This window comes from Nannospalax galili, unplaced genomic scaffold (assembly GCF_000622305.1).
Source record: "Nannospalax galili isolate Female #2095 unplaced genomic scaffold, S.galili_v1.0 scaffold160, whole genome shotgun sequence".
NCBI classification, from domain to species: domain Eukaryota; kingdom Metazoa; phylum Chordata; class Mammalia; order Rodentia; family Spalacidae; genus Nannospalax; species Nannospalax galili.
In genome coordinates, this window is record NW_008346900.1 from 2,192,843 (window position 1) to 2,212,712 (window position 19,870).

Below are 19,870 nucleotides of genomic sequence, written 5' to 3' on the forward strand. Positions count from 1 at the left end.
AATCACCAAGCTTCCTCTTGTCAATCTAAAACAAGAGTCTAGGGCTTGCTCAGATCCTACCCTAAACACGCACCTGGGGTTTGGTGATGGCGGCACTGACAAGTATCTTGGGTCAGGAGAGGAGGATGGCTTAGCCAGGATGGACTTGGGCACTACTGCAGGAGTCAAAGCAGGCTTTAGCACGTCCGGTTTGGTTTCTGCTGTGTGGGTGCTGTCCAGGTTGGTTGCCATGGAGGCTGTGACTGTGCATGACCCACTCAGAACGGTCCTGGGGTCTCGGCCAGACACGGTGACCGTGGTGACCACCCCACTCCCACCAGAGGCAGGGCAAGGAGAGGGGCCATCCAGTGGGGAAGGCTCAGGATGGCTATCTCCTGGAGGCCCAGGGAAGCACTTTCTTTCCTGGTTCAGACCAGACATACTTTCCAGATCTGGCTCAGAGGCACTTTCAAGCAGAGTCTCTGAAATCCCTTCATCAGCAGTGTTAGGAACTGGATCAGAAGAGCTGTCGTACTTGGATTTCAAGTCTTCTTTCTTAGAAGCTACAAGTTTTTGCTTTTTAGGAGCTGGCTCCTCCTCAGATGATGGAACCTGACCTGAGGAGCACAAGGAAGACAGTGGGAACCTGGCACATTCAAGAGCACAGCTTGCTCACAAGTGGAATACGGCTTGACTTTGTCTAAACAGGGCTTGAACACAGAAAGGCGACTGTCTCATTTTCAAAGTTTCAGCTCTCAAATTATGCTCACCTGTACAAATTTTACAGTTTAGATCAAAAAGATGGGCCCGGTGCTGACTGGTGGTATCCTTGAGCATGCTGCTGACAACATCAAGAAGAGGCGCCGTACTCCTCTCGGGGGCAGTGCGCACCAACTCTTGCTGTTCCTACAGAGAAAGAGAGCAAGGAGGGCTGGCTTGTTTCTCTCTCTCTCTCTCTCTCTCTCTCTCTCTCTCTCTCTGTTTTTTGAGACAGGGTCTCCCTGTAGCCCCAGCTGTCCTGGAACTCGCTATGTAGACCAGGCTGGCTTTGAACTCAGAGATCAGCCTGCCTCTGCCTCCCGTGCTGGGATTAAAGGCGTGCGCCACCATGCCCTGCCCTCTTTCTTCTTTTTAAAGACAGTGCCTCATGTAGCCCAGACCTCAAACTGGCAACACAGCTGAGGCTGACCCTGAATTTCTGATCTGCTGCCTCCACCTCCTAAATGTTGGGATTACAAATATATGCCAACACGCTTGGCTCAAGTAAATCACTTCTTTCTCAAATCCATCTCCAAGTTAACAGTGCACATAAAAGAGCTTCAGGGTTAAAATACTATTTTTATTTTATGCGTCTGAGCGTATTGCCTGCATGTATGTAAGTGCACCTGTGATGGTTTGAATGAAAATGTCCCCCATAGGCTCCAAGTATTTAGACATTCTGTCCCCACATGGTGGCACTGTTTTGGGAGGTTTTAGAAGGTGTGGCTATCCTGGAGGAAGCACGTCACTGGTGGTGGGCTTAGAGAATAGCACCCATGTCATGCAATGCTCCTAGAAGTCAAAAGGAGTAGGATCCCCCAGAAATGGAGCTTTGGACAGTTGTTAGCCACTGTGTGGGTGCTGGGAATTGAACCCAGATCATCTGTAAGAGCAGCCAGTGCTCTTAACCACTGAGCCATCTCTCCAGCCCTGAGCTTCATGGTTAAAAAACAATGGAGGGGCTGGAGAGATGGCTCAGTGGTTAAGAACACTGGCTGTTCTTTGCAGAAGACTCGGGTTCGACTCCCAGCACCCACATGACAGCTAACAACTGTCCATAACTCTAGTTCCAGGGGACTCAACAGCCTCTTCTGTCCTCCGCCGGTGCTGCACGACACAGGCGTGTTTACCTACATGCAGGCCATACATGCGTACACATAAAATTAAAATAATAAATAGAGCCTTAAAAAAACCAACAATGGAAAAAAAGTTCACTAAGCCAGGTGTAGTGGAGCAGTCTAATCCCAAAATTTGGGAGGTCGAACAGATTCAGGCCAACCAAAGCTACAAGGAGACCTTGCCTCAAAAAATGAAACTAACCAAAACAGGCCTAATGGCTACAAACATTTGAGAAACACTGCCATCCCATATGTACATGTACACTGGTTTAAGTTGGGTGACTTCTCAGTCATTTAAGACACCTGAAAGCAGGTGAGAAATGCTAACTTTAGTCTTTATATGAACACTGAACACCCCACTTACATCTGAATCTGATACTGGTGGAGAATCTTCCATGTCAGGAATGGTTTCTGGCTTAGTGGTATTCTTCTTGTTCTCATTAAGTAACTTAGTCCTGGACTCAATCACCTACAATAGAAAGGACAGCACCTCAGTCCTGGGCTCTAGTGGAATCCTCATCTACCCTACAAATGGCCCTTCCCCCTGCACTCACAGGCTTGGTTGGCCTCTCTTTCCACATGGAAAGCTCCTTAGATACCAGCTCTTCAGGCTTCATTCTCACGAGTTTGGCCAAGGAGATTTCTTCACGCAGAACACGATGGAAGAGACCCTATGAAGAGAAACCTTTCGTTTATTCACTCAAAAACTGTTTAGTATCTTTTATCTGGATCCGTATGAAGAAATGAAGCAGCACAGTAGCACAGCAGGAATCAAATGAACCCCGAACACTCAGGGGCTGCATCACACACACTGCAGATTTGTACCCTCAGCCTGCTCCTCAGGAGCCTCTCTGGAGGGGGCAGTGGTAGTCCAGCTGAGAGCTGACTTCAAGCCCACCTAGAGACTCTATGCCTCCTCAGGTTACAAATCATATACAAAGCTGGCATACAGTTAAAATGGTACCCTTAGAAGTCAAGAAGGTATATGCCTTTAATCCCTGTACCTGGGCAGCACAGGCAGCTTGATCTACACAGCAACTTTGGCCCCACCCAACAAAAAACTGAAACAAAATGGGGGAAAAAAAAAAATCAATTCTACTAGGGGACTGCTGACCATGGCAGATGCAGGAATGACATCTGTTACTAAAGCACAAATAGGCATTCAGAGGCAGAAGAGAACACTCTGAATAGCAGCCCTGGAGGCAGAAGGCAGGACAGAACCAGGTTGGTGACAGGTGATAAATGCAAGTGGTCTTCTGGTGTGGCTAAGACAAGGCTGCCTGAAACTAAATACAAACATCCCTTTAGGAACAGGATAAAGCAAGGTGTGGCACGCACACGTTTAATCCCAGCACTCAGGAGGCAGACGCAGGCGGATCTCTGCGAGTTCAAGGACAGTCTGGTCTACAGAGTGAGTTCCAGGACAGCTGGGGCTACAGGGAGACCCTGTCTCAAAAAAGACCAAATAAAGAATGGGACAAAAAGTTGTACTAATTTTGGGGTCAAACGCCAGGTGATTTCACAGCGAAGTTTAAGACTAATCTAGAAAAATGGGAGGAGGCACTAAGATCTCTGACAACTCCAGTCATAACGGAGGAGAGGACACCTATCTCCAAGTGCCATTTGGTGTGTCAGTGAAGCTAGAAAGAAATGGAGTAGAGTCTGTTCTGGTTCAGGAAGTTCCAACATCTGGGTGGACACATACCTGATTCTTAGGATCCTTCAGGTTGAACATGATGCTGCGGTATTTGCTCTTGTAGCGATTATCTGTAACCTGGAATAGGTTAAACATCTCTTTCTCGATATGGAGAGCAATTTTTCCTACTTCATTTTCTGTCATTATTAAATCATCGCTGTCACTGACTCTGAACAGAATGAAAAAGGGATTACATTAATCAGGGGCATTTGCCTATGTTCCAAATTTTAAACAGGGGGAATCCAGAATGACATCAATGTTACATCAGCAACATGTACGACACATAGAAGTGCCTACCTTTTCCACAAAATCTCTTTCAAGGAGCGTCTTATATTTTGCCGAATTTGTGAATTGGGCTGCGATGGGGCAGGGCCCCCAGGCCCAAGGCGTCCTGGGGCTGGAGAGGCTGAAGGAACATTTGTGGACATTGGCTTCCTGACGACTCCCACCAGAGCAGCAGAGCCAGGCAACTTTTTGGAAGCAGCTGTTATAGTCATAGGTGTTGGTCCTGTCGGCCTGGCAGCTGTGCCCGATGGGGTGGCTGAGGGCCATGGCCTCTTAGGGATGGTACCCTTGAAGCCTAAGGGCAGCTTCTTACTGGCTGGTTTGGCTCCTGCCATGTTAGCAAAGGGAGGAAGCTTCTTTGTAACAGGATTTCTAGGTGAAGGCTGTCTGCCCATCAAGGAGCCTGGGGGAGCAGTTTTCTTTGGGGCTGCAGCTGCTGCCACTGCTCTGTCCTCCACTCTCCGGTCATCCTTGGTGGCTACAAAGCAGAATCAGACATGTTGAATGAAACATGGACAACACATACACTACAGCTCGACATCACGTGATGTCCACCCTGGACATCACCAATCTAGGCATTATCTAATAATACACATTTGGAGAAAACCTTCCAAATCCAGAAAAGGTTGCCAGCAGTACTTTTTTTAGTGAATATACTTATTTAAGAGGCTTTAGTGCTATTTACATTAAACCTTTTACCTTGACCAACAAGCCAATTATCAAAGGCTCTATTTAATCACTAGCTAAGCTGTAAAACTAAAGGAAAAACTTCTCACCAAAAAAGGACAGATTAACAAGAACACTTTCATTAACAAGTCAAGGTTTCTCTCTGTGTTGTGAAGTTGAATTTCAAAAATCCTTTCAATAGAAGACAAGGTCTCCTCCATAAACCAACCCTAAGGGTCCTTGGAGGCTGGCACCTGTCAGTATACGGGGACGGAGTTTACTTCACCTTCCCTCTACATGATTCCACTGAACAAGTTACAGTTAATATGACAAGTTTGCAATCTATGTTAGATCAGTTAACCTATTTTTTCTTTTTAACTAAGAGTTGGATGCCAAGGGCAGTGCTGACCATTTATGCATCTCCCCTCTAACTGTAACTCTATCAGCATGACAGTGTGATTACCCAAGTGTTTTAAGTCCCAACGAGGACTGCTGTCAAAGCTCCTTAGCTCACACAAAAGCCACTACATGTTAGTGGGGAGTCAGTGACATTAAAATCCTGACAAAGGCCTGTATGATGGCTCAGCAGGTAAAGGGACTTGCTGTCATTTCTGAAGGCCTGAGTTCAAACCCCAGGACCCATATGGCAGAGAATAAATCCTTACACTGTGCTTATATGTATACACACATGCACACATATAAAAACAAAAAAATCCTACATCATATCAATGGGGATCACTATGTAGCCTGGGTCATGCAGCTAAATGATGCCTATCCAACAAGCTGGACAGGAGCCCAAATGATCAGAGGGAAGGAAATGCCTAGGAATAGGTGGCACAGGGCTGTATCTTGCCAAACACACCCAGGAGATGCTTTGTCTACATTGGTAATTCTTAAATACCGTATGCTGGCAAGCCCCCTATATACTACAAATTGTCACCACCAGTTCTAGTCATCCTTGTAGTGTGACTTCAGTATTATGGACTGCTCCCCAGTCTCCGTTCTCAGTGACCATTTCCAGCACACCAGGGATGTTGGAGAGCTCAGGCAAAAGCCAAGACCTATCTACAGGGAAGACCTCCTTTAACAAATCCCAGGTGTCCACATGCCCTGCCAGATCTGGCCACCAAACTTTCTACAGCAGCATAATCACTGCTGTGTGGTCAATTCACCAAGTGGCATAGAAAACAGAAGATGCAGATCTTATATTTCATCTCAAGGAGCCCTTCCAACTTTACCCCATGGCCATTTTCCACAGGTGGCATCTGTCCAAAACCTGTGCAGAGAACAGGCCTCAAGGCACCCAGAGGCTTGCAGACTGAGTTACATCTTTCTGCAACACCCATCTGTTTCATTCCTCTGGATGAGGACAAATGGGGGGAGGTGCTAGACTTGCACAAAATGGGAAATAAGGGCACATTCTGAAAAGGACTGTCAAAGATCTGTTCTCAAATACATTAAGACAACTGGTTGTTTATCAGAACAGAACTAATCCTGATCCAGGGAGACTGTCTTAATGGCAGTCAGATGCCTAAAAACTCTTTGGCTCAGTGCATTTGGCAGTTCATTTGTATGCCTGTATAGTTTTTGTGAAAATTGGTAGACTGAGGGGCAAAGAAGGGATAAGCATTCAAAGCATAGTAAGGACCACATGCTAAAAAAGATGTTGACACTCAGCTTGAGTATGATAAATTTGTGTATTAGACTCCCAGCTATCTGGGACAGCCACAAAAGTTGAGACAAAAACGTACTCTTGCAAATACAAACTTCATAGACTTCCTCCACATGACTGTGGTATGGTCTGAAACATCCTCAGCAACACTTGTCTTGCTTCTGGTTAGACATATAGTCTCCAAAGCCACAGGTTCCACAATAGATTCAATTTCTTATAGTCTAATTGCATTTGGTTATTCCTAAGACATTCCTGGCACACTGTCCCAAGGGCAGACATACCTGAATGCAATTATTTTAGATGGCTCCCTAACCACCAAACTGCAGCCTTACAGTTCCAGAAGCTTCTGCCCTAACAGTTAAGGTCACTCTTAGGGACCCATCAGTTACACTTCCAATGGTGCATAAAAAGCGTATGAGATTACAAGTTGGTAAAAATGTCCTCCTAAAACTTGTGGATGCCAATAGCCATTACTAACTTAACTACTAACAAGACACACCAAACTCTCTTCTACTGTGGAGGGGCGTCTAACCCTAACAGTCCCTCTAGTGGAAACAGTAATGGGTGGAATTAGACATGCTGCCACTGCAATACCAGGGACAATGATTGATCTGTAATTCCTCATTCCAGCTTCTACCCCAATGCTGGAGACCAGAAACAAGAGCCCTGCATATAACCAAGGGCTGTATCACTGAGACACACCTTAACCCCCAAATTCACATTCAATTACACACTGTGCATACACAGCTGTAATGAACGACTTATTCTAGTAACTGCACTTGTGTGCTCTTCTCTCTTCCCGACAGTAAAGGGCATGATGTCAAGGTGGCATCATGCACTGGGCAATGCCTGACCATCCTGCTGGTGGATCTGTCAACAACCACTTTCTGCTCTTGCCCGGGTGCTCTCGCATGGTGGAATGATGCCGCTAAGCATCTGGTGGCAGCAGGAGGGTGTTCCTTGTTGCCATGACCACTGGCCCAAATGAAGAGCTGGCAGGATCTTGTTATAGGAAAGTTGCCTGGGGCATAGCGGAGCACAGAAGGTAGCAGGCTGCCCTACGCTGCTTTCATCATACTGTGGGCTGCCACAGTATTGCTGGCCACTGGGTGGCACTAGTGAGCTGGAAAGGAGAGGGAAGGAAAAGGCTTAAGTGGACAAACCCTGCTCATGTGCTTCCAGGGTAGAACCCTGCAATTGCCCACATGGTTAGGTAATAAGGGGCCAGGGCTCAAACACAGGGTAACTGCCCTCCCAAAGGTCATCCACAGACTGCCAGGCACAGGTCTCTCCCCTCCAACACTCTTAACTGCTGCAGTGGAATCCCTCCTTTCTCCTCTGGTGTCCATCAGCAGCATCTGGAAACCAGGCCTGGAGGCGACTCCTGATCCTCAGCACCAACCCACTTAGCTGTGGGTCACAGGGACAAGAGCCTTCCCATTTTTTCAGTTAGTATTTTGCCTCATGAAGTGACAGTACCCAGAGGAAATGTTTTGCTGTTGCTCCTCTCTATAAACATGCTTAAATCCCTTCATCCAGTCCTCACAGTACATGACTATAAACCCAGGATTTGAGGCTGAGGTAGGACTGCAAGACAGAGGCCTTCCTGGGCTAGTGTTGAAACGGTCTCAAAAATAATCTTTGCAAGAGCAATTCCTGGTTAACTTTTGTGTGGGAAAATGAAAGCTGGCCTAAAGCAGCACAGGGCCACACTAGAGGCTCCACAGAGGGGCACTGCCATGACAGTATTTCTACAGAATGTAGTCTACAGTCAACTGTGGTATTCTGGGGATGAGAATCCCCTATTTTTATGCTTTACTGATGTTCAGTATGAGTTTCATCTTAATGTAGAGACCAACTGTCAGAAACTTGCAAGTTGCCCTTTCTCAGTTTAACCATGTCACATAGTATCTTGAAAAATTAAAGCTTGAGTCACGCTGGGTTGGTAATAACCTCAAATTACGTTTCAAAGAGAACCACTGGAATGGAGTGTGATGAGGGCCATGTTGGGTGTTCAGTCTGCCCCAGCTACATGGGAGCTGAGCTGTGATTTCTCAGAGATTCCCAAACACACCAGGTACAGAAGACTTCAGTAAGTCTCAATTTTAACCAACATTATTTTGTGATTAGTTTTACTGAAACCAACACAACAGGAACATGTTAAAGTAGTCCACCTGCCCTCCCCCCAACCCTCTACACCTGAAAGGTACGAAGCTAATGGAACTGTGGGGACTCAGGGGGATGAAGAATATGCAGCCAGTTACCTTGGGTCCTTGCTAGGCTCTTCCAGGTTTGTGGCAATCCATGCTGCCCCAACCTTCATAAAAGCAGCAGTTTCGTCAACCTCTTACGTTTACTTCTCTTTTGAGAAACTAGGGATGGACTATGTGCATGTTGACGTGTAGCAACAAAAGTATTTTTACAAACTTATGCAAATACATCGTGACCAACGAGGGTGTGGCAGGCATCTTCAGAGGTGACCTTGCACTTTCACACTGGCAATGCCATCAAAGGGACTTTCCTGGAGTGTTAACCTTTAAAGATTAGATCCACAGCTTCATAAGGTTACAGGAAGGTCACCAAGAGCAAGGGAATTCGGGTGGAAACCTCTACCTTCAGGGCCTCCCTAGGGAGGCTCAGGACAGAGGAAGGGACAGCTGTAGGACAGACTGCTTGATTCTTGGGGCTCACCTGGCAGATTCAAGTTTAGCGACATGACCCATTTCTCAACAGCAGGGCTTTTTTTTTTTTTTCCTTTTCTGTCTTTCTGAGACAGGGTCTCCCTGTAGCCCCAGCTGTCCCGGAACACAGAGATCCACCTGTCTCTGCTTCCCAAGTGCTGGGATTAAAGACGTGCACCACCACATTCAGCTAACAGGTTTTTGTCATTGGCAACCTAGAAAGTTTCAGTGCTATGGGTATTAGAAGTGAGCTGACAAGTCTAATAGTACTAATTTTTACCTTTCCCTTCCAATTGGAAGTCTAGTTTAGATGTGCAAGGTCTGGTCCACCCCACCCCCACAACCGTGGGAGGAGACAAACGGCTCATGCAGTTGATAAAACACAGACCCTCCACCACCCCCAGCTTTATAGCTTCCTATCCAACAGGCCTGGGGTCTAGTGTTCTCCATGCATTATAGAAACTTTGTTCCCCCGAGATTCCAGTGAAAGGTGCTTCTGGAGCCCACACCTTTAGATACCCTGGTGAAAACTTGTGTTCTCTCTGGTCCAGCCACCCCCCCACCACGTCCCCACCAACCCAGAAGCCTATGCAGCACACATGCATCAATAAGGGAAATGTTTCCTCCTGGGTAGGATGCAGCCACTCGCCCAGGGTTTTGGTTTGCAGGTGGTTGGGGTTTTCCATTAAATTCCCACAGCCAGATGAAATGTTTTCCTATCAAAATCTATTCAGATACCTGGTGTTTTAAGTCAATTAATGAGCCATTTGGACATTAATGAGTCCAAAATACTAGGAACTGTGCAAACAAGTATAAACTCCAAATTTTGTTTCAGAACGCTAATAAGCTAGGAATATTTTAGAAAAGTGTTTAGCCCACTTCCCTCTTCTGACAATGGGAGGTTTCCAGTGAAGGAGAAAACAGAAGTACACAAAACCATAAAAGCAGCAGTAGGACCTTTGGGAATTTTAAACATTGCCATTGTTTCTGTAAGTTAATTGAACAGAAATTATAGAAAAGTAAAAAGAAAATCAGAGGAACAACTGTGCGTGAAATCGCATCACCCAAGTGCGGAGGAGTGGCTTCCGGTGCAGGTGGCACTCTGCCTGCCTGCATCCAACCCAGAGGGCAGCACTGGTGATAGGAAGGCAGGAGGAAGTGGCAGCTCGGCTCTGCCATGCAGTCTTCTCATAGTGCTCGTGGTGAGCATCTACTCACAAGATGGTGGGAAGGGTTCCCAGTATTGGCTTCACTGAGTCTTCTCTCCTCCCTCCTTCCCCCACCCCCACGTGTTCTGCACGTAAGCACTGGGGAGGCAGGACCAGGGCCCTTGAGGCAGTTGCACCCTCTGCATGGAGAGACAGCGACCAGGATAACAGGCCTTGCTACTGCACGCACACATGTGAAAGGGGGAAGAGAAGCAGGAGAGGTGGTGGTGCTCTCCCTCATTGATGACCCTACTCTCCCCTCAATCACTGTTTGGAAAGATAACATTTATGGGCTAACAGGAACAAAAGTAATCAGCAGCAACCGGTTCAGAAACATGTTCCTGATGCATGCTGTATTTTGGCTGTTGGTCAATTTTGAGATGTTGGCATGCTAGGAAGACTAACCAGCTGTTAATTTTTCCCAACCTTCTTCCCCTGGAGCTCATCAGCTCCACTAAGCTGATGTGTAAGACAAGGTGGGGCAGGTAAAGAAAAAGAACCCCTGAGCACAGAAACTGGTCCCCCCATTGACCCTGAAGCACTTTCCACCTCATTTCTCCAACCCTCTCCCCAAAAACCCTGGGTGGAAGGGAGTCAGAAGACAGTACTCAGATTTTAGGCCCACTCCACTGTTTAGTCTTCCTCGAAAACTTCCCTCTCCAGTGCACTGGGCATCCTATGGCACCACCTGGAACTTTGGGGGTAGATTTCCCATTCTGGACACACAAAGATGGACTGAGTTGTAATCACTCTCCAGTTTCCTGGGCTGTGGCTCTATCCCAGGCTCTCTTTCTTTTATTGTTACGTGTCTATAGCCACTTGAAGCCCTTGAGCCCAAAAATGCAGTTGCTCTTTCCCTGTTCACAGGCAGGAGGCACTTGGCTCTAAGTACATTCATTAGCTCACAAAGCTGTTGTTGGAGCTGCTGAAACTGAATGAACACCTCAGACTTATCTGCAAACTTGATGAAGCTCACCACTCACCAAGCCTAACCACCGGGGTCTGAAAATTGTGCAGCAGTGGCTAATTTACTTTCGACTCTGTTTCCTTGGTCCTGGGCCTTTTAACTTCCCTCCCACTCCCCCTAGAGATAGGCTTTCACTTGGTAGTCCCAGCTGGCCTAGAACTTACAATCATCTTGCCTCTACTTCCCTAGCATTGGGCTTCCACCACCATGTCCAAATTATTCTCATTATGTGAGCCTACCTACAAGAAAAGGTAACTTGCTGAAAAGCTAATGAGAAATGTACCACATTATAATTTTGGAATTCAGGACTATTTTTTTAATGCTTTTTTTAAAAAAAAGTAGAAAATGCACTGTTGGGGGCTGGGGATATAGCTCAGTTGGTAGTGCTTACCTAGCTGCATGCATGCGAAATGCTAGGTATGACCCCCAACACCACATGCCTGTAATCCCAGCACTCTGGTGAAGATAAGATCAAAAGTTCACGATCATGGGCTCAGGATGTAGCTGTTGGTAGACTGCTTGCCTAACAACCTGGGTTTATCCCAGTGTATAAACCAGGTTCATATCTATAATCCCAGCACTCTTGAGAAGTAGAGGCAGAAGGATCACAAGTTCAAGGACATCCTCAGCTATATAGCAAGTTTAAGGCCAGTCTAGGTTACAAGAGACCCTGATGGAAGTGGGGGATAAAACAAAACATTATCAAGAGAACATAAATGAAAATTAACTTGAAATCCTTGTACAACATTCTTAAGATGTACCCCATGAACATGGGGCTGGGGAACTAGAACCCGCTTCAAGTTTCATGATCCCAACTGGACGTTTCAAAAATGTATTTGAGCTGGGCATGGTGATGCACACCTTTAATCCCAGCAATCGGGAGCTAGAGTAGGAGGTATCACTGTGAGATCCAGGGCCAGCCTGGTCTATATAGCTAGTTCCATGCCACCTGGGGCTAATTAAAAATTACTTGAAGTTGGGGCTGGAGATATGGCTCAGCAGTTAAGAACACTGGTTGTTCTTACAGAAGACCAGGGCTCGAATCCCAGCACCCACATGACAGCTAAGAGACACTCCAGTCCCAGGGGATCCGACAGCCTGTTCTGTCCTCCACAGGCATTGCACAACATGGGTGCACTTACCTACATGCAGGCAATACACAAATACACATGAAATTAAAAAAAAAAAAAAAATCACTCGAAGTATTGCTATTTCACCTATTTGAAATCTGGAGCAGACTAACAGTGTACACACACCTAAGGATTCATGAAGCCACCACCCTTGTGACATCAGCCCATAATCCCTTCTTTGACAAGGACAATGCCCCTAAGTGTAAAAGACAACATTAAGTCACCATGGGGTCTACTAAACAACAGTAAACGGCCTTCAAAATTTCAGTGTGTTTATGTGGGTGTGTAGTAGGTGTATCAGACATAAGCAAATTGTCTACCTGTCCTTTGAAAAATGTTCTAGATCCTGAAAATTAAAAAAAAAAAAAAAAAAAAATCACTTCTGCCATCAGATGCAACACTTAACTTGCAGAAAGAGATGCCCACAGCATATAAGAGTATGGTGACTTCATGTGCAAAAAGCAGGTAATGTGGAAAACTCCTCATGGTTTATGCAGGGTTGTCCTGTGATAAAATTGATGTCTGGACAGCGATGAGCCTGGAATCTGAGCAGTGCACTGATGCAATCCTATTTTGTAGCAGGCAGTGGAAATACTTACCAGGGTCTGAAACTGAAACTAGATTTAACTGCCCACAAGAGACACTCGGCAGTGATGCCTGTAAAGCTCCTTGAGGCAACACCCAGGAGCTCCACAGGATAAGGAGAAAAACATGGGGTCCAGAGGCATCCTGGTATTTGTTTCCAGCTGGTGGTGAGCTGCTGTCTACCATCAGCACTAGAACACCAAGGACTCCAGTCCCATACAGCCCTAGGCAGCCATCCAGATGGAAGGAGGGGCCTGGGAGGCCAGTCGCTGTGTGATACGTACATTTACTCAACAGGGTGGGTGAGAGTGTGGTGGGCTTCTCAGGCTTCACAGCATTATAGTTGTGGTCACTTGCCCAGGATGGCGTGGTACTTTCACAGGTTACCTCCTTCCCAGAAGTTTCACTCCTAGGAGCCGCCATCACCTTCTTCACAGGGTTTTCTTTTTTCTCTGGAGCTAGTCTCTTGTGCACAGAAGAGATTTTAATCCCTGCCTGGATAATCAGTGAAACCCCAATCATTAAGGAGGTCAGAAGTGACCCTTCTGTTTCTTTACAATCAATTAAAGACACAGTACTGCCTCCCCCCTTTTAGGTACCTGAAGACCCATGCTGGGCAGAACCCTATAAAAATACTGCATTTGTAGTACGGCCACATCCATACACCTAGGAATCATCAGCATTTCCATGTAACATTTGGATAAAATGAAAATTTCTGACACAGAGATGTCTGTAAAAATCTGCTGAGGCACGATCCAGCCAAGATAACAGAAACATAAACCCTCAGCAAGGCAGTGAAACAAGCGAAGAACAGTGTGGAAAGGGTCTGTATGCGGCATGAGGACTTGGGAAAGAGAGAATAGCATGTGTTCCCAGCGGAAAACCTTGGTACCAGGCTATTGAACTGTGGCCAGGCCCCAGTGCTCGGTACTGCCACACTTACACTGCCTATAGCCATTGCTTTTCTGGCAAGTCTAGGATCCCAAATGACCAGGGTTGAAAAATAAAAACCAAGTCATCTTAGCCAGGCTTCGTGGCACAGGCCTGTAAACCCAGTTAAGTGGGAGGCTGAGGCAAGAGGATTCCAAGTTCAAGGCCTACCACTGTTGTCTCAAGACCAGAAGATATTTGCTGGGGTTCATCTGCACATGACCAATGCAGGCCTATTCTGTCTATATAATACATACAGCATTACTAATGCTGCTCAGAACCAACTTTGTTAAATGTATTAGATGATTTTTGTTTTTGTGATGCTGGGATCAAACCCAACAGCTTCACCTATGCTAAGCACAACTCTATCACTGAGTTATGGCCGCATCCCTTAGTTATCCTGCATGAGGCACATGGCCTCACCTGGAACCTATGCCCATCTACAAATGTGATGTGAATGGACTCTGCACACCAACTCTGCCAGGAAACTGTCCATTGGGCAAGGCTATAGCGTGCATCCCAAGCTCCTAGTTCTCCACAAGAGCCATGCGCTGGCACTTGTTAACTGTGTTCACCTTACGTAACTCCACTAGGGGAAAAATGAGAAGTAAAGGCAATGTGATTGTTCCGATCTACACTCCTCGAGCAATAGCAGCAAGTCCATTAGAGCACTTCGGAGCTCTTTCAGCTCCAGTGGTCCAGACGGTGAGGTTGGGCTTACCTGAGCACTGCACTTTGGAAGACTGAGCTTTTCTGGCTTCATCTTGACCTTTTCCTTAGGTTTTGGTTTTTGTTCTTTACCTGAACTTAGAAATCTCATGGTAGCTGCTGCATGTCTGAGAATGCAATCATTACTGCAATAGACTGAATCAGTCTGTGCTACATTTGAGCACCCAGGGCCAATGCACCTAGCAGCACCAGGAGCCTCTACGACCTGCAGAACAAAAAGGCGACTTCAGACAGTGTGTCAACACCAAGAACAATCACTCAGTGACAGTATTATTTATAATTCTACGGCCAATGTGTTTAAGACACTACTAGTTTTTTAAATTGCCCTAGCCGGTCTTAAACTCACAAAGGTGCCCCTGTCTGCGCACGTGCGTAACCCCCCCACACCTAAAATAATCCAACTCTCTCCCCGCTCCCCCTCCCTAAAATAATCCAGCACTTGGCAAAGGCTTGAGATTCTCAAGTTCTAGGCTAGCCTAGGTTACAAAGCAAGATCCTGTCCCCTACCCCCCAAAAATATAAAAAGTATCTTTATACTTATGCAAACTATACAAACCCACTTCCCCTGTGTAGGACACCTATACATTGACGGTCCTGGCACACAAGCTCTGTACACGTCTCTCCAAGGGGCCTCTGACCTCCAAGAGTACTCACACTGAGACCCTAGGAGTCCAGCTGAGCTGTGCCAGGTTCTGACCTATCAAGACTGGAAGTGGGAATACAAGCGATTTTAAGCTACATCTGTGATATGCTGTCATGCAGCAGTAGGAATAAGACACTGGCAAAAACATCTCAGGCCAATTCCACCCACAACTTTTGATGTGTTGATGGGAAAGAATAAGGACCCACTAGCACGCTGCTCACACTGAGCAGATGTCAATTTTCAAGTCAAGTACTTACCATAGTTGCTTTTCCTCTACCAAATACATTTTACTTAGAATAAAATTAAGGTTTATATGAAAGTATATTTGCAATAAAAACATCAAGTTGACAATTCCTCTGAACAAATGTGACACTAACAGCATCACATTTTCATGTGATCCTTCTTAATGTCTCCACCAGCCCTTTTTCTGAGACAGGGTCTCCCTAGTCCCAGCTGGCCAGGAACCTCTGCGTGTTAGGACTAAAGGCATGCAACCACCATCCCACCAGTCTTGAGTACAAGTCTTCATTCTTTCAGCTTGTAGCTAACAGTGTCCGAGTACTAGTACTAAGTACTAAGTACTAAGTGATGCTTCTAGAGAGCACTGTCTGCAGACTCTATACCTGCTGGATGACAGGCTATGAGGCAGGCCAGGGACCTGGAGCGAAAAGACTGTGGCACCCCTCACAAGTGCAACGCAGATGATAAAAGCAGCAGATGGTTCTTAGCAACAGAGGCTGGTGGTCTTAGTTCATGGAAAATGACAGTCATGGCCTTACGAGGGCACCGAACCAAGTAGGAAGAACAGAGAAAGCATTTGGAGAGGCAGAAAAAAAACATAAGCTACAATGACACATCCCCACAAAGGTGCCCTACAAAAGCCCAACAATCCAAAGAAAGGCACCTTCCTCATCTGGTTATTTTCACCAACAGTAAGTCTGACATCCATGTTTGCCTTGGCAGACAAATACTTACAGGCTGAAATATCTTGAGTTTTTTCTTGCCGCTGGGATTTGCCGCCTTTTCAATTCTACCCTTTATTCCCTGGTCTTCACCAGACTTCTGCTCTACTGTTCCTATACTTGTACAGTCTGTGCCATCAGCACCTATGGGTCTACACCCAGCATCCTGCTCATCAGTGGCACCAGCACCTGGCTCATCCTGGACTTGCAGAATGGTGCAGTTTGGGCAGATGTAGTCTTCCCCATCCCTTTCCAGGAGCCTCCCTCGGGCCTCAGAAATGCCCACACAGTCACCATGGAACCACTCCTCACATCGGTCACAGCAGATCATAAATCTGAAACAACATGAAGGTATCAGGAAAGGGAAGTGAGTGCTAAGTCAGTGTCCAGCACATTATCAAGTGAAATTGTTTTCGTATTGTCATGAAAAACGTGCAAATACAGTGAAAAGTGAATCAGAACTGAGAATACCCAAGTACCCTTCATTACCAGGACTCAAAATCTGCCCCCCCTCTTTTTGAGACAGACCCCGAATTTCTGATCCTCCTGCTCCACTGTGAGCTGGGATTACAGGCACGTGCTATCACACCTTGTTTTATGAGATTCTGGGGATCAAACCCAAGGATTCATGCATACCAGGCAAGTACTCTACCCACTGAGCTACACCCTCAGCTTTTCATCTTTCTTTTGACTGGACTGTTCTAAGAGTGAACTAGAAGCTTCAGTGTCTTCACACAGCAGCATCAAAACCATTCCCTACAAGCCTACAGGAATGCCCCATCACCACCTGGCAGCCAACACAAGCAAAGGACCACACTGGGTGCAGTCATTGTCTACAACCTGAATAACTGTCCTGAGCAGCGCTTTCCCAGAGGATCTTTGGGACAACAGATGGTTCTCACCCATCTACAGTGTCCACAGGGTGCACATGACGTGTGAGACAGAGGCAGTGAGCTTTTCCTCTCATCTCATGCTGGGCACTTTGACTGTAAATCTCCTATGTGGGCAACAGAGTAGAGAGGGTGTTGGCCGCCCCAGTGGAGAGCTGGCTCTAGGCAGTCCATATCCACTCCTTTGGTTCTCTTTTTTCAACAGAATTGTCTGGCCAGCCTAGTTGTGAAGCTATCAAACGCAGAGGAGTCCTCTCGCTGCTATATGCACCCTTGGCTCTCTCTGAAAGTAAGCCACAAGCTCCCTCCCTCCACCTACCTGTTGTTGTGAGGCTGGCGACAGATGCAGTACAGGGCATTGGGGTCATACACCTCACACTCAGGCTTCGGTTTGCCTGCATCCTTGGGGCTTTCCTCTTTGCTTCCCTGAGTTGCTTTCCCCTCCGACTGATTTTCTCTGTCATCTTTCTCTGACTGGGACACCAGTCCCTGACTAGCCTCAGAGTCCTGCTTACAAGGAGGTGTGTCCTGGTCAGCACTACTCGTCTGGATACCCCCAGTTTCAGCAGAGTCCTCCTCCTGACACTTTTTCCGCAGACGATTCTGGATGCCTCTCAGGGGTTTCTCCCCTGGTTCTTGTTCCCGCTTTTTCCGAAGGCGGTTCTGAAGTTCCTTCAAAGTAAGGCCGTCACTGTCACTGTCAGAGGTGTCTTCTTCCTCGTCACCTCCTTTGGTCTTTTGGGGAGAACGTTCCTTCCCTGAGGAACCAGGCGTGGGGCCACTTCTGATCTCAGAACTGCTCTCAACACTCCCCTCTGAGGCGGTTTCCACATCGGTAACTACAGAGGACGTGGGCTCACTGGAATCCTCCAGGTAGACTGGCACGTTCTTTCTCCCTCGGCGCCGAACTGTGGTAAGGAACTCTTCTACCCGTTCTGTGCGCTTTGGCTGCCGCCCACTGCGGCGCAGGGAGAGGCTGTGCTGTTGTGGGGGCTGCTCACTCAGGTCTGCCTCTGTGTCTCCAGCGCCCTCACGCTTGGCAATTGTGGTTCTTCGAAACCCCCAGGTTTTCCTGAACTCTTTACTGGTGGGTTTAATAGCCTTGGGTGCCTCCTCACTGCTCGGGTGCCCTTTATCATCCATACCTAATGGTAAAAGGCAATCACACTGTGACCAACAAACCACCAAGCCACCACACCATGTAGTTTTGGACAGCCCTAGGGGCACCTAGTGAGCACCCCTATCAACAGTGGTGAGATGGGTCATTGTTCTTACAGGAGTAGAGCTGCTCACTCATGGACTAATGCTTCTGCCCAGCGTTTCCTACAGGGTCATATGAGACGATTTGAGGTAACTCATGAAGAAATCCTAAGTTATACAGCAAATGTTCTGCAGGAAATAATCCGGTCACCAGAGTGAACGTATATTCTTGCCATTTAACTGCTTAGGACACAGCTTTGCAAAATGGGTAGTAAACAATGACGTGAAGGGCAGCCCAAGAAGTATTAGAACAGTGAGTCAACAGACATTGTGCTACAGGCCATGACCATGAATGAGCACAGGACACTTGATATAGGGCACTTCTGGGCCTGGCCTGCACAAACTCTGGCCAAGTCTGTCCTGGGCTTTGGCCCTAGCTTCCAGCTGAGTACAGAGTAAGCCCTCATGGACACCAAGCGAGAGAACTGCCCAGATTCCTGACCATCAGTCTACTGCACCTACTGACCTAAGCAACAGTTTCAGGTAATCTTCTGCATGCCGTGTCCCTGTGTCTCCCTCCCTCCTCTCTCCAGGGTTTTGTTATTACTGTGTGGCCCAAGCTGGCTTTAGACTTGTGGCAATCCTTCTGCCTCAGCCTCTCAAGTGCTGGGATTCCAGAAATGTATCACCACATCCAACTCTTTCACATCCTTTTTAAAACATACAGGATACTTCATTCTTTGTTTAAAGTGACAAAACTGGAAAAAACTATACCTTGAGAATTCCTTTTCCAGGTGTCCAGGCTTTAATTGCATTTAATTGTCAATGATTTCACTGCATGCACCATCTTAGGGGAAGGACCAGCATAAAACGAAAACCTTAAAAAAAATGCAAAACAATAGAAAATTATTGGCACCCTAAATATTGTTTTCGTTTCTAGTAGCTTAACAAATGGTTGGCGCTCAGCTATACAGGCGGCCTGGCACTGACCTCTATTTCCCTATAACTGTGACCTTAGGTTTCTTAGATGTTGCTGAGTCCAAGGATCATATTTCTTTACTCACCTGAGGTGACTCCCAAACTGTTCAACCAAGTCAGGTGTCAACAACAATTCTGAGTCACAATGGAAACTCCTCAGACAGGCTGGACTTCAAGAACCCCATTTTAGTGGCATGGAGCTGCTGTCAACCAGGAGACCCAAGATACGCTCCTTAATTACACAGCTGCCAGGCACAGAAACATCCACAGAGTGTTCCAGGCCTGCTGGGACTACAGGGAGACCCTATCTCAAAACAGAACAAAGCAGTAATAAAAAACGAACCAAGAAACACACAGGGATGGCTGGGTGGTAACACAAGCCTTTAATCCCAGCACCCTGGAGGCAGAAGCAGGCACCTGGTCTACATGGCTAGTTCCAGGCCAGTCAAGGCTGGCTGGCACAGATTGTCTCAAAGAGAACGCCCCCCCCCACCAAAAAAGAGGAAAAAAAAAAGAAAAAAGAACAAAAACAAACCAAAACAACCCCACACACACACACAAATAGCGGAGTAAATAGCAAACTGCACTACTTCTAACTGCTTCCTCATTCTAGCTGGGAAATGGGAGAGGAATGGTCCTGCTATTTAGACAAAACAAGTTTTATAGCAAAATATTTTTTAATTAAGCCCCTGTTCTACCACTGAGTTACACTCTAGCCACAGGCTGTAGCAAAGCAGATGACATCTGGAATACGATCAAGTTCTGATTTCCAGGCAACACTGCATTTCTACC

General features: G+C 46.7%; 1 protein-coding gene across 4 annotated transcripts in view; it reads right to left on the minus strand.

Annotated features, from left to right (window-relative positions):
• Nucleotides 1-19,870, minus strand: part of Dido1 (death inducer-obliterator 1) — a 56,416-nt gene that overhangs the window by 13,371 nt on the left and 23,175 nt on the right. For all 4 annotated transcript variants that reach the window (XM_029568439.1, XM_029568441.1, XM_029568440.1 and 1 more), the window contains exons 3-13: nucleotides 18,875-18,978; nucleotides 17,220-18,045; nucleotides 16,024-16,345; nucleotides 14,398-14,610; nucleotides 13,031-13,241; nucleotides 3,850-4,315; nucleotides 3,562-3,721; nucleotides 2,411-2,527; nucleotides 2,221-2,325; nucleotides 750-885; nucleotides 74-596 (exon numbers count right to left, since the gene is read on the minus strand). In XM_029568439.1, coding sequence (XP_029424299.1) covers nucleotides 74-596; nucleotides 750-885; nucleotides 2,221-2,325; nucleotides 2,411-2,527; nucleotides 3,562-3,721; nucleotides 3,850-4,315; nucleotides 13,031-13,241; nucleotides 14,398-14,610; nucleotides 16,024-16,345; nucleotides 17,220-18,043 — 3,077 coding nt within the window. In that variant the 5' untranslated portion in view covers nucleotides 18,044-18,045; nucleotides 18,875-18,978. The remainder of the gene's footprint in view (nucleotides 1-73; nucleotides 597-749; nucleotides 886-2,220; nucleotides 2,326-2,410; nucleotides 2,528-3,561; nucleotides 3,722-3,849; nucleotides 4,316-13,030; nucleotides 13,242-14,397; nucleotides 14,611-16,023; nucleotides 16,346-17,219; nucleotides 18,046-18,874; nucleotides 18,979-19,870) is intronic.